We start from the raw sequence: 24,327 nt of genomic DNA, 5'->3' as shown, positions 1-24,327 counted from the left end.
ATCTTCAGAAGATCCTTTCAGAGTCATCTCATATTGCAATAATTTCGCACGAAGATCTTCAAACTTTGGAAGTTCTGGTAAACATAATAAGGTAGTCGTCATAACATGATAGTCTGACCCCAATCCACTCCAGGTTTGTTGTACTTTATCCTTTTCACTGACAAGACACCCAACAACAGCCAGCTGGTCTGTGATGCCTTTCATTTTGTTCAAGTATTCCATAACAGACATGGAATCTTTCTTCAGCATTTGAAACTCTCGCTTAAGAAACATAATTCTTGCTTCAGAAATTTGTGAATACGTTTGAACTAACTCATCTCACAGTTCCTTGGCCGAACAATCATCAGGAAGAGCAATAAGGACCTCCTGTGAGAGAGTTGAAGTAATGTAGGCCACTAACGATTGATCCCTCTTCATCCAAGCAACATATTCTGGGTTCTTGCGAAGAACAACAGATTGTTCTCCTTTATCGTCCACCTTTTCCTGCGAGAGGAATTCTGGAGGCGGTGGAAGAAATCCATCTAGATGACCAGAGAGGTCCTGACTCTTTATAAATGGAATGATCTGTCTTTTCCAGGTTAAGAAATTGGAGTTATTCAATTTTTCAGAAACTAGTTGACCGAGAAAGCTTGAGGACAGACATGACTGCCCATGAGAGAAATCCATTTTGAGAAAACTTGGACTGACACTTAGGTATATCACAACAGAGGACTCGACTAACATGATTTTAGGTATATCACAGCAGAGGATGGGAGATGCACAGCAGAAATACTTCGTGATGCACGAAACAACAGTTTCTGAATCACGAACTCAGAAATATTTTCTGAACTCGCCGTGAAAAATTTCCAGAACCCACGAAACAGCAGAAATACTTTGCAGAAATATTTTCTGAACTCAAAAATATTTTTCAGAATCACGAACTCACCGTGAATACTTCCAGAAAGGGTCGACCCTTACCGTGAAAGGGTCGTTTCAGAATCACGAACTCACAGTGAAATACTTCCAGAAACACGAACTCAGTAGAGGGAATATTTTCAGAAAGGGTCGACTGTCACCGTGAAACTGTCACAGTGAAATACTTCCAGAAACACGATCTCAGCAGAGGGAATATTTTCAGAAAGGGTCGACTGTCACCGTGAAAGGGATCTGCCTTTTACCGTGAAACCGAGCCACCGTGAAGCCAAGGCAGCTCTTCACGCACAGTCGTCATGCTGCTCTGATATCATGAAAGAAAGGAGCCTTCGATCTCCACGCTTACCTGTCACAGAGAAAAAGAGAGAGAGGGGGGAGAGAGAGAGAGAAGAGAGAGATTTCAGAGAAAGGGGTTTCAGTCGATTATCGGCTGCACCTCTCATTCTATTAAATGTATTAAGTGAATAAAACTAGGGTACAAAAATACCCCTTTAAACATGTTAGTTTACATATACACCAATTGGGTCTGGACCCGATCCAATATATAAATGGATCGGGTCAGACATATACACAGTGATTACTTCTTTTCATAACCTTCTTGGCCCCTATTGGAGAAGGCAAAAACGATGAAGGGGTCCCATTTAATTGAAATGTGCCAATAAAAAAAGCAAATGCTGATTCAGCCAGGTGAACAGATGCATGAAACCCACCATACAACTTCACTAAAGATGTTAAGCCCTAAATCAAGCATATTCACAAATGCAAGGGTAAGTATGCATAATCCATGGGCATATTGTAGTTCATCTTTTGTTATATTAGTGACACAAACACCAATAACATATGGTGTTAAGTGAATGTTGCTTTTTCTCATTAAAGAAACATCTGCTACTTATTTAGGGTGGAAACAGAAGTTGAGAAAAGATGAAAATTGTCTAGAAAATAGTTTAAAGCTGAAAATATAATACATATCACAGAAGATTAACTGTGGACCTTGCAGCAATTTGTAAGATGGCACAAAGTGATCACTTTTTGGGGCTTGTGGATGTGGTTCCAAAATACGGCACTTGATTCCTGGGACCATTCAAGCTGCTGGTAAGCGGGTCTAATATTAGGTTGGTGCTAAAATACAGTCCCTTAATGTTACTGTGTCATCATCCTATGGCCCTTATCACCTTGCAATTGATATGTTGATGGTTCATATCTGTTCATGTACCTGTCACATGAGAAACCAATTCCTTGTGAGGTTCCTGTCACAGGAGTGCTTATCTATTGGGAAGTTCTTATTGCATATTCAAGATTGAAAGAATCTCAATGAATATAAAATAAAGTAAACAATAGGAAATACAAGTAAGTTGGGAAATTGTGAAAGAACTCAAGAGTTTAAGAGGAAAATATGGCTATGAAATTAGGTGGGGATTGTTGAAAATATTATAGATCTCTGTCTATCATTGACCAGAGCAGATCATTCCAATGTAAGTGTTTTTGATGTCCACATAAATAGGTTATGGGTTCTTGAATGTCTCACCATTGCCTAAATCTCTTGATCCAAGCTTTGCTTTGACCATTGGCCAAGTATTTGACTTGGTTATGATAAATCTGCTGATAAACTGACGTGATCTGCAGAAAGTCTGAGAAAAGGAAGGGAAGAGAAGAGGTTTCAGAAATCGGCAGTCAATCTATCTTGTTGCTGCACTAGTGTTTCATTAGTCTTAATAGGGTTACAATGATCTTTTTACAAGGACAAAAGTGCCCCTTGTTAGTAACACATGTTACATTATAATACAACTAAAGCAAAACTTGTGAATGGATATGGATCTTTTATCGGATCCATATCCAATCCATATTCCACATTCTAATACCCTCCCTCAAGTTGTGCATGGGGTTGAACCATGTGCAACTTGTTCTTCAGATACCAGAAGCGATGACTTGTAAGACCTTTTGTAAACATATCGGCAATTTGGTCTTCTGAAGGCACATAAACTGGTTCAATCTCTTTATCGGCTATCTTTTGTCTGATGAAATGTTGATCGATTTCAATATGTTTAGTCCGACTGTGATGAACATGATTGAATGCAATTTGTATAGCACTTCTATTATCACACATAAGTGTCGAATTTGAGATATCTTCTCCCATCTCTGTAAGAAGATGCCTAATCCAGGTCACTTCTGCTGTGGTAGCTGCCATAGATCTATACTCTGCCTCTGTGCTAGATTTTGCCACAACCTTCTGTTTTCTGCTACTCCATGAGACAAGATTTCTCCCAATGAAAACACAGTATCCCAAAACAAACCTCCTCTCATCTGGATCCCCTGCCCAGTCTGCATCTGTATAGGCCAGTATGTCATGTTTTGGTGATTTCCATGAACATTGAGTATATGTGAGTCGTCACCCACCGTTCCTTTTAGATATCGAAGGATGCGTTTGACAACATCCATGTGACCAGTCTTTGGTTCATGCATGAATTGAGATACTTGATTGACAGAATACACAATGTCTGGTCTAGTGAAGGTAAGGTAGTGTAGCATACCTACTAAACTCCGATACTTGACTGCATCAGGATATAACTCACCATCACAAATACTGAGCCTTTGGTTAACAACACTCGGTGTGGGTAGAGGTTTACAATCTGTCATTCCTGCTTTAGCCAGAAGATCAAGAGTGTATTTATGTTGAGTTAATGACATTTTATTACCTTGTCTGTCTACCTCTACTTCAAGAAAATATCTCAGCTCCCCAAGGTCTTTCATTTTGAACCGCATACTCAATAGAACTTTAATTTGCTGAATGTGGTCTGGAGCATTACCAGTGATAACAATATCATCAACATATATGAGTAAGAAAACCATAGTGGTATCGTTCCTATATATGAATAGAGAATGGTCAAGTTGGGAACGAAAGAAACCATATTTATGGATTTCTAAGGAAAAACTTTCAAACCATGACCTAGAAGCTTGCTTCAATCCATACAAAGCTCTAGTTAACTTGCATACATATTCTTTTGGGCTTCCCTCTACCTAACCTTGAGGCTGCTCCATATAGACCTCTTCCTTTAAGTCCCCATGAAGGAATGCATTCTTAACATCAAGCTGACTGAGGATCCACCCATGTTCAATTGCCAGGCCAAGTATAATGCGAATAGTTCCCATTTTCACCACTGGGCTGAATGTCTCATCATAATCCTGACCATATTCTTGAGTGAAACCCTTGGCCACAAGACGCGCCTTGTACCGTTCAATGCTACCATCCGGTTTATATTTAATTTTATAAACCCATTTGGAACCAACAACATTTTTGTCTGGAGGACGACCAACTATCTCCCATGTTCGACAGTCATGAAGTGCCTCGATCTCCTCATTCATCGCTTCAATCCATTTATTAGATTGGATAGCTTGATGAAAACCAAGTGATTCATCATGTTTTTCAATCTGGGATAGAAAAATCTGAAAGTCCATAGAAAAGTTGTCATAACTAACCCATTTTTCAATAGGATGCCTTATCCTGCCTGATCTTCTTGGTGCTTCTCTGTCATTAGACAATGCAATATGTTCTTCATCAGGTACATTCGTTTGCTCTCTAGATCTCCTGGTATACACATTTCCTTTGTATCTCAGACACTCTGCTTGTGATGTATCATCTGAAACTGTCTCACCATGTATGCTTTCAGGAGACAGAACAGTATGCTCGGCAGCATATGAAATAAGTTCAGCACTAAGCCATGGATCATACCAATTATCAACTGCACCAGTAGGTTCACGATTGACCTCCGTTTCTTTTCCCAGAAAATTATTTTCATCAAAAACAACATTTCTGGAAATTCTAATCTTCTTACTGGCAGGATCATAGCATCTGTAACCCTTGTAACCCTTGTGTTCATCTGCATAACCTACAAATTGGCATATAGAGGCTTTGTCCTGGAATTTAGTCCTCATGGATTTGTCAATATGAACATAACATGTGCATCCAAAACTCGTAACTCATTATAATCGGGATGTGCACCAAAGAGAACATAATAGGGAGATTGATTTTCAAGAATAGGCATAGGAAGACGGTTTATCACATGAGTGGCAGTGTGAAAAGCTTCAGTCCAAAGACTAATGGGTAAGTTACTCCCATGCATCATACTCATTGCACTTTCCACAATGTGTCTGTGTTTACGTTCAGCAATTCCATTTTGTTGTGGAGTGTACGGGCAAGAAACTCTACGATGCATCCCATTATCTTGGAGAAAATCTAAAAATTCTTTGGAGGAATACTCACCACCTCCATCACATTGAATAATTTGGATATTTTGAGAGAATTGATTTTTAACATAGGCATGAAAGTGACGGAAAATGGAAAAGACCTCTATTTTGTGTTTCATAAAGAATATCCAGGTAAAACGAGAGAAACTGTCAATAAAGGATACATAATATTTACTTCCAGAAGAGGAAGGATTAGGAGCTGGGCCCCAAACATCTGAACATATTATCTCAAAGGGTATAAAAGCTCTTTTATTTATTTGATGAAAAGGAAGTACATGACTTTTGCAGACCTGCAACTGGGACATATTTTATTCCTCAATGAAGGTGAAATAGACTCCGAAAGAAGACCATTGGACACTAACTTTTCAATAAAGACTTGACTACAATGACCAAGACGAGAATGCCAGAGATCTGACTTATTACATTTGGATGTACTTAGGACACTTTTGGAGACGAGATCAGACTGGGGCTTCAGGACACTGGAGGTTGGATCTTTATTAAAGACATACATGTCTCCACGTCGCTCTCCTTTAGTGAACATCTCCTTCGTTTGAAGATCCTTGACAAAGACAGAAGTAGGAGTAAATTCCACAGAAGAATTGGTAGAATCAACAAGCTTGGAAACAGATATAATATTTTTCTTTATATTTGGTGCATGAACAACATCAGATAAAGGAATAGATGACTTAGACAAAGGAATGACGACATTGCCTATGTTTGAAATAGGATGGTGAGTCCCATCTCCGGTTACAATATTAGATTTTTCAAAATAGGGAGTCAGAGTAGAGAACTTACCTGCATTACCAGTGACATGGGTTGCTGCCCCAGAGTCAACATACCATATTCCATCATCATTTTGCTTCAGATTCAAGTTGGCTATAGCAGATAGAAGGAGATCCTTAGCATCTTCACTGACTCGAAATGTACCTGCAGTTTCTGATATACCAACATTTCTAGCGTTTTGCATTCTATTCCGATTTTGTGGGTTGAACCAACAGTTGGCCTTGATATGACCTCGCTTGTTGCACTGAAAGCATGTGAGAACATTCTTTGCAAAATTGACATTAGAATTTGGTGTAGGTAGAATCCCACGTCCACCCTGGATTGGATTTCCCTTGCCTCTGCCACGTCCTCCTCGTGCACGATCAGCTATCACCCCTGTGGCAAGAACCTCATGCGTAGATGGTTGTCCTGTTGAAGCTTCAGACATGCTTTTCAGTGTCATCTCATACTGAAAAAGTTTGGCGCGTAATTCCTCAAAGGAGAGCAACGTAGTCAAGCATAATAAGGATGTAACAAGAACATGATATTCTGATCCCAGAGCATTCAGTGTTTGCTGCACCTTTTCTTTATCTGAGACTGGATATCCAACCATAGCTAATTGATCTGTGATGCTTTTGACTTAATTTAAGAATTCAATAATGCTCATTGCACCCTTTTTTAACATTTGAAATTCATGTTTAAGAAACAACACTTTAGCCTCTGATATCTGAGAGTAGGTCTGGGCTAAAGCATCCCACAAAACCTTAGAGGTGCAATCATCAGGAATGGAAATCAAGACTTCTTGTGACAATGTGGAGGTGATGTATGCGATGAGTGCCTGATCACGCTTCATCCACGCAACAAAAACAGGGTTGCGAATAATATTTGGCAATCCTCCATCCTCTTTGGCTTCGATTGTGATAAATTCTGGAGGCATTGGAGTCGATCCATCCAAGTGACTTGAAAGATCTTGACTCCAAATGAAAGAGACAATCTGTCTCTTCCAAGTCAAATAGTTGTTGGTAGTTAACTTTCTGACACTAACTGCCCTAAGAAACTGGAAGAGAGACCTGAATTCCCTGAAGAATCCATTGATAGAATAAAAGGCTAACAAAGAATTAAGATAAATGAAAAAAAATAGGTCGAAGCAAATGGATTTGAGAATGACAGCAGTATTGAACTTGGCTTTATGGGGCTGAAAGTGCCGAAGGACAAAGATAGAATAGCAGATCTGAATGGATTTCAGATCTGCGAGGAATAGAAGAGGCTTAAATCAGACAATCATCTTTAGAAATAGGAGAAAGAACTGATTGCAGATCTGTCGCCATTTTCAGAGTTGCGACAGTGAGAAAAGAAGGATAAGCAAAGATTATAAATCTGAAAGTATTTCAGATTTACAAGGTAATGGAAGAAAAGAACCAGATTGACATTTAAAGAAATATAAATAACAGAGAGAAAAGGAGAAAAAAAACAAAGGTTGCGTGACCTACCAACTTTCACGCTAAAAGGGATATTTTCTGAAAGTATTTCAGATTTGCAGGACAATGGAAGAAAAGAAACAGATTGGCATTTAAAGAAATGTAAATAACAGAGAAAAAAAGGAGGAAAATCAAGGTTGCGTGACCTACCAACTTTCACGCTAAAAGGAATGACCAGTCAGACACGTGATTTGGAAGACTGCTCACGCTGAAAAGGGGCTCTGTGAAATAGAAGAAAGGAGGTTTCAGATCTGTGATTTTCAGATCTGCGATTTTCAGATCTGTCAGAAGCTGTTCACGCTGACCTCAGAAGCTGTTCACGCTGACCAGGCACGTGATCTGCCTGCTTTCAGATCTACGAACTGCCAACTTTTTCATGCTGACCAAGCACGAGCCTTATGTATTCATCACCCACAGGATTAACCCTGCTCTGATACCATGATAAATCTGCTGATAAACTGACGTGATCTGCAGAAAGTCTGAGAAAAGGAAGGGAAGAGAAGAGGTTTCAGAAATCGGCAGTCAATCTATCTTGTTGCTGCACTAGTGTTTCATTAGTCTTAATAGGGTTACAATGATCTTTTTACAAGGACAAAAGTGCCCCTTGTTAGTAACACATGTTACATTATAATACAACTAAAGCAAAACTCGTGAATGGATATGGATCCTTTATCGGATCCATATCCAATCCATATTCCACATTCTAATAGGTTAGCCCCATAGTTGTTTGCATCTGATGTTTTCTGTAATTCATGTGTTCTTCTAAGCGCATTGACAGTTTCAACCTCTCTTTGGATGACCTTGATCATTGAATATTCTGAAATTTCAATGTCCTTTTGCAGGCAAGGTTTTGTTAATGCTGGGGAAAGCACAGTATCAGATCCAGAAATTTGCTGATAGCTATGTGAGACTATGGCTTATTGATTTGCTGGTAGCTTTTTCATTTATTTATATGCATATTGTAACTCATTACTTTTTTATTACAGCGCTCACATGTTTCCAAGACAATTACAAGTCCATCTGAGTCTCTTCTCAGTGAACTTCAAACGGTGGAGGTTGGTTCTTATGCTTTTAATAATTTCCCTGTCCTTGGAAAACTGATATCTTGTCCAAGATGACCCCTTCTACATATCATGAGGCTGTTATACTTTTGATTTGAGTATTCTATCCTCATGCTTATATGATTTTATCATGTAGGAATTGATTTTTAGGCATTTGTTATTCATGTGACACATGCTTCTGCATGCGATTGGGTCCGTGTGTGTGTGTGTGTGTGTGTGTGTGTGTGTGTGTGTGTGTGTGTGTGTGTGTGTGTGTGTTGCTCACCAGGAAGCCATGAGGAAAATTTCCAGGATACATACATGTATTGGAAATTCATGTCTCTGACTTTGTAAGCAGAAATATTTATTTTATACATTGTAGGTGAGATTTTTTTTCTCCATGAAGTAAAATACATGCGATAGTTAACCAAATTGATGATAGATTTCGTAGTATGTGTTTGCCCTACCAGATTGAGTGGGTAGATCAGTCTAATGGTTCTTACTTTCTAATATCGGCAAAAAAAATGTTACCGAAAAAGAATCATACGCAATCACAGACAGCTACAGAGAGAAAGAAGGGAAAATATAGAGTGAAAAGCCAATTGTCTTTATCAGAGAAGTTTCTTCTCTTCATCATGCTAGTTTAAAATTTAAATATTATTTTTGCATTTGGAGCATTTCTTTCGCTAGCATGAAAGTAGTTTCATTTAATAAAAATATTGTAAGATTCCTCATTACCATAACATCTATTGTGTAGATGTTCTTCACCTGTTAACCGGGTCATCATTAGTTCAAAGTTATTTCACTCTTTGGACAGACAGTGCCATAGACTCTGGTTATGTAACATGCGTTCTTCAAAATTCCAGTGTACCCTTGTGGATGCTGGTAGTTCAATCAAGGTGCTGGTGCTTTCTCCTGGATCTACACACATGGATATCTGTTATATATTTTTTCTATATTTTCTTCTTCTTTGAGAGAGAGAGAGAGAGAGAGAGAGAGAGAGAGAGAGAGAGAGAGAGAGAGAGCATACCCCACATCCATGTTTTAAAAGCAGACATATACCGGTCATACTTGTGTTGTACCATGTAACCATACACACATCCATGTGACAGGCAGGGTTGTGGCAAAGCTATGAATAACTCAGCTTTACATCTGACCATTTCTTTGAGAAAATAGTTGCTACAATTGAGTCAGAATCAACTTGATTTCATCTTGTCATTATAGAATAGGGAAGTTTATGATTGTAAAAGTTGGTGAAACTGATGAAGCTGGTCGTGATCTCACCCAAAATAGCATGTGGGCCAACTCAGCCCTCATAATTAGAAGACATGAAGAAGGGGATTTGAGAAGGGTTCATGATATGGAAACTCAACAAACATCTAGAAGGCTTTCCATTAAGGAGTCTACGTATATGGAGACTCCTTCTACTAGGGGTGCAAACGAGCCGAGCTTGGGCTGTTCAAGCTCGGCTCGGACAGAAATAACACTGCTCGAAATTAGCTCGATCTCGGAGGCGAGCTTGAACAACATTGTCTAGGCTCGGCTCGACTTTGAGCTCGATCTGAGCCGAGGGTGGGATTTGATCCCGCCACCTCTAAAAGTCAGGTATAAAGCCTGACCACTAGGGTAGCCCATACTTTTTCTGATTTAAATGACACAAAAATATATATAAATGAACTTTACAGCGGGATTGTAAAAAATAGAACACCTTTAGTCGATGGCGGGATTTACACAGCTGGATTGTTAAAAATAAAACAACTTTAGTAATCGTGTGATTCAAACTCATCACGTATTGATAAAAAGGCAATCACCTGCCCATTAAAACACTTTTGGTATCATATGACAGAAATATGTACATATTACCTAACTGAGCTTTTCGTGCTTAATCGAGTTCAACAACTTGATCAAGCTTGACTCGCTTATCTAAGTCGAGCCTGGTCTTATGTATCAAGAGATAACATCTGCGGGGTCTGGATAGTGGATCTAGATCCATATCCAGTATGAATAGGAGATCACGTTTCCTAGTTTGTGTGGTTTTCTTATAATTGTTGTTTCCTTTATTATTAGGTTTCTTCTTGTATAATGAAATATATCTTTTTATTTCAGTTTTCTTATTGCATAAGGAAATAGGTATTGTTGTAAAGAAAGGACTGTATTTCGTACTCTATAAATAAGAGCTTCATATCTCACGGTTCCTCATTGGGAATTGGTTCAGCAGCAGCCCCTGTTCTTCTTTTCTCCTTGTTGAGAGTAGTTTGGTTATGTTATTAAAGAAGTTTAGAATTATTTTATTTACAAGCCTGCTTTATTAATTTTGAAAGAAGAGAAGGACTTGGATGTAATTTTTATTATTTTGGCTAATCTCTATTTAAGTAAGAGATTAGACCTAATGGAAAATAACGATTCCTTCTCTCTATCTCTGGGGTCTTCTCCAACATGGTATCAGAGCAGCATCCGGTCTTGGGCGCCTAAGATCTCATCAGACCATCATCCAGCCTCGTCCTCTTTCAAGTAACATCTCATCGGATCGTCAAGAGAAGATCAACAGCTTATCGTCCCTCTGCTGATCAAGGCTTTGTTCCTCTTGGTGAAGATCAGATCTGGCGACAGATCTGTGGTCTGACCTAGTCACGACTATGAAGATCAGACTAGCTGTCATGACTCAGATATGAAGTCAGATCTGGTAGGTGTAATGAAGACCCAGTGGTCGTGGGTGCCAGATCTGGCCGTATACATGGTGAAGATCTGAGATTAAAACAAAAGTGGGAGAAATTAGATCCTATTCAGGTATGATATTTTCTGTCGTGGTTGAAGTCGTCGGCTGTCAGATCGTATTCAGACCTGATATTTTCTGTCGTAGTTGAAGTCACCAGTGGTCAGATCTTATTCGGATCTGTATTTTTTTTCTCAGAGATTTTCAGTTGTGGTTGAAGTCATCAAGCTGCTGTCTAGACGTGATCAGATTGAGCAGTGTTGAAACATGGCAGACTTCCAAAGTACTGATCACAAGCTTGAAACCCATGGAGAATATAAAGTGTTTGCCAACCTTTTCTCTTATGGGTCGTCTGTAAAATTGACCGAGACAAATTATGCAAGATGGTCTCATACCTTTATGATGTTGGTTTCTGGACATTGTAGAAAACATATTCTGTTAGAATTTGAACCAAAAGAAATGACAGAAAAGTATGCCACCTGGGAAGAGGATAATGATATCGTTATGTCATGGATTATGAAGTGTAGAGCCTCATATTGCAGATGGGTTGATTTATTATACGACAACAAAACAAATGTGGGATAATCTTCGTGATACGCGCTCACAGGAAACTAATGTGAGCCGTATCTTTCAAATTGAGCAGGAGATATATAAATTGCAGCAAGGAGATCAGCCCTTGGCTCAGTATTATGCATCAGTTAAGGCTGCATTTGAGAAACTTAATGCTCATAGACCTCTATGTTGTTCTAAACAAAAGGAGCATCAAGAACAGACCATGGTTGCTAGATTTCTCACAGGATTGTCATCCGAATACTCAGTGGCCAAGGTTCAAATGCTGACCGGGTCCGATGTTCCCACTCTTGCTCATGCATACAATCGCTTGAGTAGGCTTGCTATCTCTCTCCCACAGTCCCAACCTGAATCTCAAGCTTCTGCTCTAGCTGCCCCTTCAGGTTATGGATGAAACATCTTGATGAACGAGAGAGGAAGAGGCCGTGGTCGAGGCACAAGAGGTAGAGGTAAACTTCAATGCACTTATTGTGGGAAGTCTGGGCACTTGGAAGACCGATGTTGGGATAAACATGGTCGGCCTCCTGTTCCACCTCCTAAGTCGAATGTTCCTAAGGCTCATGTTATAGAATCTGAGACAAAAAATATGACCGATCCCCCTACTGACGCCATAACTCGTAGCCGTGCTGAATATGAGGAACTAGTATCACATTGACTGTCTAGCTCGAGCTCTCCGTCACCTATAGCTGGCGTTGCATGTTCTGCAGGTGATAGCTCTTCATCAAGGTAGTAGATGAATTATTGATTCAGGAGCCTCCAGACATCTATGTGGAAATTTTCAAAAATTTTCAGAATTAATGACTATTCCTGCACATCGTAATGTTGTATTAGCTGATGGGAGTTCCTCTCTCGTTGTGGGCCAAGGAAATATCCCTATATCTCCTTCCCTAAGACTAACAAATGTGCTTCATGTTCCTGTTTTTCCCCAGAATTTATTGTCGGTCAGTCGAATTACTAAGGAACTAAATTGTAGGGTGATTTTTGATCCTATGCGTTATTTTCAGGACTTGCTGACGGGAAAGAAGATTGGTGGAGGCTATGAGTATAGTGGTGTCTACTATCTACATCAGCTAGTGGGATCCATCCATTCATTAGTTGAGTCCTCCTCCAGTCCTCTTCAGTGGCATCGCCGACTCGGGCATCCCTCATTGTCAAAGCTTCGTAGAGTTATTCCTCAGATTCCGTCTACAGTGTCTTTTCAGTGTGAATCGTGTCAAGTAGGCAAGCATCACAAGAGTTCTTTTCAGTCTAATTAGAGTCATTCAAGTCATGGAGTGTTTGAATTTCTTCGTGCTGATGTATGGGGACCTAGTAGACTTCCTAGCATGTCTTGTCAATGACTTTTCCAAGTTGTCCCGGGTGTTTCTAATAAAAGAAAGATCTGAAGTCTTAAATATTCTGAAATCTTTGATTATTGAAATAAAAACTCAGTTTGATTCTTTTGTCAAGACTGTTTGTACTGATAATGCTCTCGAGTTCAAAACTAAGGAATTGCTGCAATTTTATCGAGATTGTGGAATCCAACCCCAAACCACCTGTGCTCATACTTTTTGTTGAGAATAGGTGGTTTTAAGTTAAGTCTTTTTATATTAGAGGCTATTTGAAATTATTTTTTCATAAAGGGCTTAGATGTAATTAGTTTTTTTAGCCTCTCTCTATTTAACATAGAGAGAAGCCCTAATGAAAGGTAGAAGTGTTTTCTCTGTGCAGCCGTCTCTCCCTCTCACTCTCTCTCTCTTCTATCTTTCCCTCTATCTCTCTCTCTACCTAGGGTTTGGTGCTTCTTTCAACATGGTATCAGAGCCACGTGCGATCTTGGGTGCCTGAGCTCCAATCTCAGTTTCCTTCAAGCAATATCAGCATCTGCATAAAACCTCTTGGTGGATATCGCTCCTCTGCTGATCAGCGATCATCGTCTCTTGGTGAAGATCAGATCTGGCGACAGATTTGTAGTCAGACCTAGTGACGACAATGAAGATCTGACTGGAGGTCATGACTCACATCTGAAGCCAGATCTAGAAGGTGGATGAAGACCCAATGGTCGTGGGTGCCAAAACTCGTCGTGTACAGGGTGAAGATCTGAAAAAAAGGGGGAGGAATCAGATCTGGGTATGTTTGTTGTGATCAAGGAAGGCTTGGGAAAGAAAATCAAGTCTTCGATTTTCTGTCATGGTTGAAGTTGCCAGTTGCTACCCATCAAGTGGAGATCGGGTCTGTTGAAGATTGACGTGGAAGTTGACTGTGGCGTGTAGATCGTGATTTTTTGCCCTGATTTTCTGCTGTGATGCCGTGAGTCCTTGCTGTGTTTATCTCTGCCGTGATGCTGTAATTTCCTGCACTGTATTGTTGCCGAGTTCTTTGAAGGCCTATGTTTCTGCGTGCTCAAGTTATCGCTAGTTGTGAATCTAGATGGTGAGTTTATCTCAGATTCTATTTTGTTGTTAGATTTCAGAAGATGAATATTAGCAGCCGTGTTCCCTGCTGTGTCGTGATCTGTTTGGCCGGAAAGTGTGTGCTGTGAAAGCAGCATGTTAACTTATTGCAGAATTTTTTTTAAGCAGCAGGCGTGATTCCCTGCAGTGTGGGAAAAATATTTTGTTTGTGGGAATTGGTTTTTGTCGAGGGATTCTGTGTTGAGTTCTGCTACTGGTTGTCTTAGTGGCTGATGCGTAATGCATTGTTCTTTCCAACAAAAGGGATAAACTTTCTACTAAGGCCATTCCTTGTGCTTTTTTAGGCTATGTCGAAAACCAAAAAAGATTTAAGTGTTATGATATTGAAAAAGATAAGCTTTATGAATCAAGAAATGTAACTTTTCTTGAAAATAAAAATGATTTTGGAAAAATTGAGTCTAAAAAAACCATGTGAATACTCTTCTTGTTTGATCTAACGAATGAGCATACTATTAAATAAAGTAATGATGTTGATATGAATGAAAGTAGTGATATTCATGATATACATGAGTGAGTTGATGGTAACACTTATGGTGATCATGAAGGAGATATATCTATTGTTTAACCTGACAATGAACTTCAAACATATTCTCGTCGTATACAAAGCCAACCACCATGCGCATTAGAAAGGTATACCCAAAGTCAAGACATACATCACTCTAGTCTTAGAAGATCTAATAGGATATCCCAAACACCTAGGAGGTTTGTATCCTATGAGTCGTTTGAACCCACTATAGAGCTTGTCTTATGGCCATACACTCCTACGTCGAGCCCTCTTCCTATAATGAGGCCAAAAATCACCATGAATGGATTGAGGCTATGAATAATGAATTAGATAGAAGTCTTGGAAAAAGCCAAAACTTGGGAGATTCAATCATTACCTATAAAAAAAAAACATAGGATGTAGATGGATCTATAAAGTTAAAACTAAAAGCAATGGAACACTAGAAAGATACAAAGCTAGGCTAGTTGCTAAAGGGTATAGTTAAGAATATGAAATAAATTATGAAGAAATATTTGCCTCAATAGCTAGGATGACCACAGTTCAAACTCTCATCACCATAACATCTATTAAAAAATGACACATCTTTCAAATGAACGTTAAAAATGTCTTTTTAAATGAAACCCTTAACGAAAAAGTCTATATAAAACTTTCGCTTAGGTTAGGTTTGGCACATGGAAAAGTTCTTCGATTACGAAAAGCTTTATATGGCTTAAAACAATCTCCTAAGGTTTCGTATGATCACTTTAGTGATGTGATGATTCAATTCGGATTTAGATCTTGTTATATTGATACTGCCTTGTTTGGTATAGTTATCTTACTCCTCTGTGTGGATGATATGATTATCACAGGAGTTGATAAACATGTAGCTAGTCATATCAAGGATGTTCTAAAAAAGAACTTTGATATGACAGATCTTGGTTTTCTTTGATATTTTCTTGGGATAAAAGTTGCTTACTCACCCCGAGGGTATTTTTTATTTCAGACTAAGTATGCAACTAAGATAATTGAAAGGTTAGGCCTTATGGATGAAAAGAGGGTGAATACGTCAGAGGTCATCAATGCGAAAATGAGGATAGATGATGGAGAACCTTTGAAGGATTTCACTCCATATCGCTAAATGATGTCAAACATTCTTCCACTACATATGAGTGTTGTAATGAGAATAGTTAGATATGTTAAAAATACTATTAATCATGGTTTATTTTTGTCATCCTCATCTCCATTAGATGTTATTGCATATACTGACTCTGATTGAGGAGGATATATAAATGATCGTCTCCCAACTATTGGTTTTTGTGTTTTTGTAGGTGATTCTTTGATATCTTAGATGTGCAAGAAACAATAGAAGACGTCCTTGTCTTCCACAGAAGCCGAATATCGTGCCATGACCACTACGACTTCTGAATTGGTGTGGTTGCGACAATTACTTGAAGATTTGGGGGTTTCTCTATCCACACCCTCAAGGCTATGCTATGATAACAATAACGTCGTCTATATTGCAAGCAATCATACATTTCATGAGCAAACAAAGCATATCGAAATTAATTGTCATTATATTCATGAAGAGTTCTTCAAGAAGACCATCACTTTACCATGTGTCATTTAAGTATCAACATGGACTTCTTCACTAAGGCGCTCTCATCTCCCAGATTTCACTTCTTACTTGGCAAACTCTCGGTTGTCATTCCATGAGTTTGAGGGAGTGGGGTGTTAAAAGATAGTTGTTATATATATATATACACACATATATGTATATACATTTGTATGTATAGGGGCATTTTTGGTCTTTTGACCATTGTAACAGGTGTCGCCCCTGTAATGAAATAGACTAAATCCAAAATGCGTCACTTATGGACATGCAAGAACACATTTCAATCAAGTAGAATACTTGATTGAATAACCAAACCACCCACACAAGGGTCAAAATATCTTTGTTATTGCATAGAAGCACTCTTAGAAGAGTGAGTAATACAAGGGCCACAAGAACCTATTTATAGTACAAAGGGCTACTAAAGGGGGCAGCTCCATATGGGTGTTGGGCTGCTCCCAACGGTTACATTTGTGGCCTTTACAGACAGTTGATTGGAACATTATATTATCTCTCTATTGTGAGTTTTCTCCAGAGCCTGCGAATGAGAAACTAAGAGAAGAAAGAGAGAGAGGCTGCAATGAGTCACGATTTCTTATTGTCAGAAATCGTGACCTATTTCATTAGTATATATAGGCAAAAGCCCTAATACATAGCATTTACAATAACCCTGATAAGCTGGGGTTATTTACAAGTATGCCATTACATACAAATAGTTTGGATCTGGATCCAGATCCAAACTGTAAATACAAAACACGTATGCTACACTGTCTAATAGTCTCCCTCAAGTTGTGCATGATTTTGGATCATGGACAACTTGCTCTTTAGAAACCAAAAACGGCACTTTGTGAGTCCTTTAGTGAACAAATCAGCCACTTGGTCTTCTGTTCTAATATAATGGGGCTCAATCTCTTTTTCTTCAATCTTCTGCCTGATAAAATGTTGATCAATCTCAATGTGCTTGGTCTTGCTGTGATGAATGAGATTAAGAGATATTTGAATAGCACTTTGGTTATCACAAAAGAGAGAACAACTAGCAATCGACTCTTTGAGCTCTGTTAACAAATGTCTAGTCCATGTTACTTCTGCCGTAGCAGCAGCCATCGCCCTATATTCTGAATAGTCCTGTCCAAACTCTTGAGTGAATCCCTTGGCTACGAGACGAGCTTTGTATCGTTCAACACTTCCATTCGGTTTATATTTGATCTTGTAGACCCATCGTGAGCCAACAACATTTCTATCTGGAGGTCGAGGGACAACTGTCCATGTTTGACACTGGTACAAAGCTTCCATCTCTTCATTCATGGCTTGAATCCATTTTTTGGAATTAATGGCTTGATGGAAATGTCTAGGCTCGGTCTCTTTCTCAATCTGTGACAAAAATAACTGAAAATCCATGGTGAAATTCTCATAACTGACCCACTTTTCAATAGGATGCCGAGCTCTTTCAGATCGTCTGATCAGAATAGCTACTGTATTAGAAATTGAAGAAGCAATGTCGTTGGATGGATCTTCTTGTTCAATATCATCCGAAGTCAAGAGTGAGTCCCTTTCTCTTCTCCTATAAACTTGCCCAGCAAGCTTGTTAATCTCTGGAGGATGTTCTATTTCAAGTTCCTGTATGCCACTGTATCCATCTTGACAGAATGTTCCTTGAGCACAGGAAGAAGAACACTCATCATTGGTTGCAGGAAAGAGCTCTGCACTGAGCCATGGATCATAAAATAGAGTTTTCATATTGGTTTGGGTAAAAACATATTCTCCATCTCCAAAATCATTCTCATCAAAAACTACATTCCTAGATATCTTAATTCGTCTGTTGTCAGGATCATAACACCTGTACCCTTTGTGGTGATCTGCATATCTGACAAATCTACACTTGGATGCCTTAACCTGAAACTTGTTTCGCAGAGAAGAGTCAATATGAACATAACACGTGCAGCCAAAAATTTTTAGTTCATCATAATCAGGATGTTTCCCAAATAAGATGAAAAAAGGTGATTTATTTTCTAAAAGCTTCATGGGCAGACGATTAATAATGTAAACAGCAGAGTGAAATGCCTCTGTCCAGAGTCCTATGGGAGTATGACTTCTGTGCATCATGCTCATAGCGCTTTCCACAATGTGACGGTGTTTTTGTTCTGCAACTCCATTCTGTTGGGGTGTATGCGGGCAAGATACTCTACGATTTATCCCATTATCTTGGAGATAATTGATAAAATCCCTGGAGGAGTATTCCCCCCCACCATCACATTGGAAATGTAGAATATTACAAGAAAATTGAGTTTTGACAAATGTATGAAAACAACGAAAAATAGAGAAAACTTTCGATTTATTCTTCATGAAATATATCCAAGTGAAGCGAGAGAAATTATCAATAAAAATAACATAATATTTGCTGCCAGAATTAGAAGGATTAGGAGCCGGTCCCCATACATCGGAACAGACGATTTCAAAAGGCCTTGAAGATCTCTCATTTATTGAATGAAAAGGAAGAACATGACTCTTACACATTTGACAACTTGAACACATTTTATTATCTGGTCTAGGAATCAGGCCAGACTCAGGAATATGACCATCAGATACGAGTCGCTCAACGAAGACTCGACCACAATGACAAAGGCGCAAATGCCAAAAATCAAGCTTATTACATTTATTTGAAGATTGCAAATTGAACACATGGATATGCTTTGACGACATAGACTAAGGAGATGACTTCAAGGTAGGTCGAACACAAGTAGAAGGGTCCTCCTGGAAGACATACATATTTCCCCGGCGTTCCCCTCTAGCGAACGTCTTCTTCGTTTGTAGATCCTTGACATAAACAAAAGACGAAGTAAATTCAACAGAAGAATTGGTATGATCAACAAGCTTAGAAACAAAAACAATATTTTTTGTAATATTTGGGGCATGAAGAACATTGGAAAGATAAAGTGGGGATTTAGGCAAGGGGATAGAAACATTTCCAATGTGGGTGATGGGGTGGTGTGACCCGTCTCCAGTGACGATGCTACTTTTTCCAAAATAAGGAGTTAAAGTAGAGAATTTACCCGCATTACCTGTGACATGAGTAGCTGCCCCTGAATCAATGTACCAGACTCCTTTATCATCGCGTTTCAGATCAAGTTTAGACAATGCAGCCAAAAGAAGCTCTTTCACATCGCCACCAAACTTTGAAGGGTTCTCCTTTCGTCCTGACGAGCTCTCACCCTTTTGGAACTTTCCTTTGTTCTGTGGATTGTGCCAACAGTTGGCTTTGACGTGACCTCGCTTGTTACATAGATAACAGGTGGGCACATTTTTCAGATTATAAGGAGAGGCATTCGGGGTGGGTAGTAACCCACGCCTCCCTGGAATACCTCGTCCTCGTCCTCTGCCTGCACCAAAATGACTATCACCGCGTCCCTGGCCAAAGGAAACACTAGTAGCAAGAACCTGTCCACCAGTCTCATGTGACATCCCCTTTAAGGTCATCTCATATTGAAGGAGTTTCGCTTGCAAGTCTTCAAACGATGGCAAGCTGGGTAGACATAACAATGAGGTCGAAAGAACATGGAATTCCGATCCTAATCCATTCAAGGCTTGCCTGACTTTATCTTTGTCTGTCACTTCATACCCGACAACAGCTAGTTGATCGCTTATGTTCTTGACCTTGTTCAAGTATTCCATGACAGACATGGAACCTTTAGTGAGGAGTTGAAATTCACGCTGAAGAAAGGAAATTCTAGCCTCTGAAATTTGAGAATATGTCTTCACTAGCTGGTCTCATAATTCTTTTGCTGAGCACTCATCTGGAATTCCCACCAATACTTCTTGAGAGATAGTGGAGATAAGGAAAGCAACTGCAGCTTGATCACGCTTCATCCAATTTTCATATTGGGGATTTGGTATTCGTTGTATAGAATCAGCCTCGTTTCCATCCTTAGTTTCTTGTATGATAAACTCTGGAGGGGTTGAAATTGATCCATTTAAATGTCCAGAAAGACCTTGACTTTTAATGAATGGAAGAATTTGTCTCTTCCAGATCAAGAAATTGGAATTGATAAGTTTTTCAGAAATGAGTTGGCCAAGAAAGTTGGATGAGAGAAAAGTTTGAGAAGAAGAAAAATCCATGACTTAGAACAAGAAAAAGAATATTATTGGCGTGTGCTATCAGTATATAAATGCAGCATTTTTTTTTTAAACAGTAGATAGCTGAGAATTCAGCGTGAATCTGATTATCAGAACTGATACCCGGATTATCAGGTCTAATCTGATTTGATAAATGAAGCTAAGACTTTTCCTTCTTTTTTTTGAAAAATATATAAAAATTGCACACAATAATAATAAAGCAGAAATAAAAGGAATATCGCTGATGTACAGATCTGTGAGCAGCTGATAAAACCCAAATATGTGAAATTGAATGGAAATGGAAGAGACAAATCTGATGTACAGATCTGGAGCAACCGATAAAACCCCAAAAGATATCGTGAAAGCAAAGACATCGAAAAGGCTGATTTGGTACAAATCCAAATAAGCAAATCCAAATCAGTTCGAGAGATCTACTGTGGAAGATGGAAGAATAGATTGAAGGAAGAAGTGGGTGGGGCTAAAAAAAAATATCATGAAACTGATTTGGGTTAGAACAGATTGAACGAAGAAGTGGGTGGGGCTAAAAAAAAAAATATTGTGAAACTGATTTGGGTTAGAACAGAATGAAGGAAGAAGTGGGTGGGGCTAAAAAAAAAATATCGTGAAACTGATTTGGGTTAGAAGAGATTGAAGGAAGAAGTACCTGGGGCTCGTATTCCAGTAGATGAACAAATTGAAGGAAGATCTGGGCTCATGATCGTGTTGCAGCAACCACACCGAATAAGGAAAGAGAGGACGGAAGATCTTGTATGGACGTACCTGTGTAGAAGAATTTCAGCCCTTGGATCAGACGCGCTCTGATACCATGTGAGTTTTCTCCAGAGCCTGCGAATGAGAAACTAAGAGAAGAAAGAGAGAGAGGCTGCAATGAGTCACAATTTCTTATTGTCAGAAATCGTGACCTATTTCATTACTATATAGGCAAAAGCCCTAATACATAGCATTTACAATAACCCTGATAAGCTGGGGTTATTTGCAAGTATGCCATTACATACAAATAGTTTGGATCCGGATCTGGATCCAAACTGTAAATACAAAACACGTATACTATGAGTATTGTAATGAAGATTGTTAGATATATTAGAAAAACTATTAGTTATTGTTTATTTTTGTCATCTTCCTTCCCCTTAGAAGTTATTGCTTATTTGTATTCTGATTGGGGAGGAGATGTGAATAATTGTCGCTCAACTACAAGTTTTTGTGTTTTTTAAAGTGATTTGTTGATTTCGTGAAAATGCAAGAAACAAAAAAAGGTATCCTTGTCCTCTACAGAAACAAAGTATCGAGGTATGACAACCACTACTTCTGAACTGGTGTGGCTAAAACAATTGTTAGAAGATGATGCAGAGCAGACTCGGGTCCGGTCCCTACAGAATGACCCAAGAGGTGGACTGGATTTGCACAAATGGAATCGATGATCGGATCCAAGTGGTGGATCGGATCAGATCCAAGTAGTGGATCCGATCCAGTTCACTGAACCGAGGCACGGAGATGTCATGTTCGTACCTACCTCGGGCGAGCACGAAGGGCACGAGTCAGACGCCCCAGATCCAGTAGCAATCAACATTTGGATCGGGTCCAAGGACTGGACCCGAGAACTAGATCCAGGCCGACATTATTAATACCCTGTCTAGGGTTTCATGGGAGAGGAGATTGGAATTAACGCAACCTCCCTTTTCTTTTTGTGGGTTCCCTGTAGCTTTTCTTTCTTTTCAGCAGCCTTTGTCATTCCTTTTGGTTTTCTTTATTACTTTCTTGTTAGTCTATTATTGCTTTTGTCATTACTTCCTTTTCTTTCTTATTATTTCTTTTTGCTTCTTTGTTGTTTCACGTCAGTTGTTTTGCAGCCTTTCTCCCCATTGTTTGTCTCAGCCTACAACAGGCTATTGGCATTTTATTTATTCCAGCATTCTGTTTATTTCCTATTAGCTATTGTTTTCTTTACTATTATCCTTTTCAGTTTTCACGTCATCAGCGTGTTAATACGTTGTTGCTCGGATCCATTGATCCGAGCCTTTCCTCTTCTACGTGCCATTGGATATCGAGTATTGCACAGTCGTGCGTTGAAAGGACCTTTCCAACGTCAACCTGTAGCGTGACAACGTCGGTTCATTCGCTGATTAAGAAGCAATCACGCCAACAACCTTTTCGTGAATACTTTCGGCATTTCCCGCTGCATCAAATGGTATCAGAGCCCTGCCCCTCCTCCTTTGTCAACGACATGACGCAAGGGGTGAGGAACGGTCCTACGAACGGAAAGGCACAAGAGAAGATCATGAAGCGGATGCTCGACATGGTGACGGAGATGCAAGAAGATATGCTACACCTAGAAAATGAGATAGCTGGTCTGTCGAAGCGTATTGATGGAATCGAAGATCGACTTGCTGTCCTAGAATCGACGGTGGAGACGCACCCAACGTCCACGTTGAAAACGAGTGGTGGATTGAGCGTCGATGTGGTTGGCCACCCGAGTGCGGTGACAGTCGACCCATGCCCAACGAACCTCCAACTATCGAGCGTGCCATCAAAGTCCATCGAAGCGAGCCTGCACAGGGATGCCCGATGCACGATGCTCCAGCAAGAGGCATATGCAATGTTTGATAACCAGTTTGAGAGTCGCCTTTTGCATCAGAAATTGTTTCAACCATTCAGTGACCAGCAGCAACGACAATTGCAAGAGGACTCACCAGGAATTCTCCAAAATTTGAGACTTGACCCACCTGTCCAAACATTTATGAAGGTTTATAAATCTGGCTGTGTTGGGCGATCACTAGACATTGCTCGGTTTAGCAGCTACCATGAGCTTTTGACTCCGTTTGGGATTGCTTTTGGAAACACGATCTTGGATGAGTATTCCTCTATTAACGGTGAGCAGAGCCACTATGCATCCGGGGCAGATATAGTGAAGTTTTTAGAAAGTGGTCCGGTTTTTGGTAAGCATGCTTGTATTGTTGGTATTCTAGCCAAACCCTTAAGACCGCATGCTGGAGGGACAAAAATTTAGCCTGTGCCTCCATGGGGTGACATAGCAGATGGCACAAACGAACAATTTTAAAACAAATCTACAGGCTTTGATTTGGAGTCGTCTAGGAATATAGATACATGTTGCCTATCATCAATGTGTCTGATTTATATGCATATCGTGGTGACAACAAGTTGTCAGAGCCGACTTCTTCCCAACCAGGGGAGAATGATGCAGAGCAGACTCGGGTCCGGTTCCTACAGAATGACCCAAGAGGTGGACTGGATTTGCACAAATGGAATCGATGATCGGATCCAAGTGGTGGATCAGATCGGATCTAAGTAGTGGATCCGATCAAGTTCACTGAACCGAGGCACGGAGATGTCCTGTTCGTACCTACTTCGGGCGAGCACGAAGGGCACGAGTCAGACGCCCCAGATCCAGTAGCAATCAGCATTTGGATCGGGTCCAAGGACTGAACCCGAGAACTAGATCCAGGCCGACATTATTAATACCCTGTCTAGGGTTTCGTGGGAGAGGAGATTGGAATTAACGCAGCCTCCCTTTTCTTTTTGTGGGTTCCCTGTAGCTTTTCTTTCTTTTCAGCAGCCTTTGTCATTCCTTTTGGTTTTCTTTATTACTTTCTTGTTAGTCTATTATTGCTTTTGTCATTACTTCCTTTTCTTTCTTATTATTTCTTTTTGCTTCTTTGCTGTTTCACGTCAGTTGTTTTGCAGCCTTTCTCCCCATTGTTTGTCTCAGCCTACAGCAGGCTATTGGTATTTTATTTATTCCAGCATTCTGTTTATTTCCTATTAGCTATTGTTTTCTTTACTATTATCCTTGTTAAAAGGGGGGAGCCCTCGTTCTCCTGTGAACGAGCGAAAGAGAGAGAGAGAGAGAGAGAGAGAGAGAGAGAGAGAGAGAGAGAGAGAGAGAGAGGATTTCAGAGAAAGGTCGTGCGTCAATCG

General features: G+C 39.7%; 1 protein-coding gene across 1 annotated transcript in view; it reads left to right on the top strand.

Annotated features, from left to right (window-relative positions):
* LOC149811385 (uncharacterized protein At2g33490-like) overlaps nt 1-24,327 on the top strand; it is a 99,920-nt gene that overhangs the window by 25,727 nt on the left and 49,866 nt on the right. The window contains exons 4-5 of the mRNA XM_089993328.1: nt 8,237-8,298; nt 8,381-8,449. Coding sequence (XP_089849454.1) covers nt 8,237-8,298; nt 8,381-8,449 — 131 coding nt within the window. The remainder of the gene's footprint in view (nt 1-8,236; nt 8,299-8,380; nt 8,450-24,327) is intronic.

The sequence above is a fragment of the Nuphar pumila genome, chromosome 17, assembly GCF_984573655.1.
Source record: "Nuphar pumila chromosome 17, dmNupPumi1.hap1.1, whole genome shotgun sequence".
Lineage (NCBI taxonomy): Eukaryota > Viridiplantae > Streptophyta > Magnoliopsida > Nymphaeales > Nymphaeaceae > Nuphar > Nuphar pumila.
The sequence above is the reverse complement of the archived record's forward strand: the minus strand, read 5'-3'. Positions and strand labels throughout refer to the sequence as shown.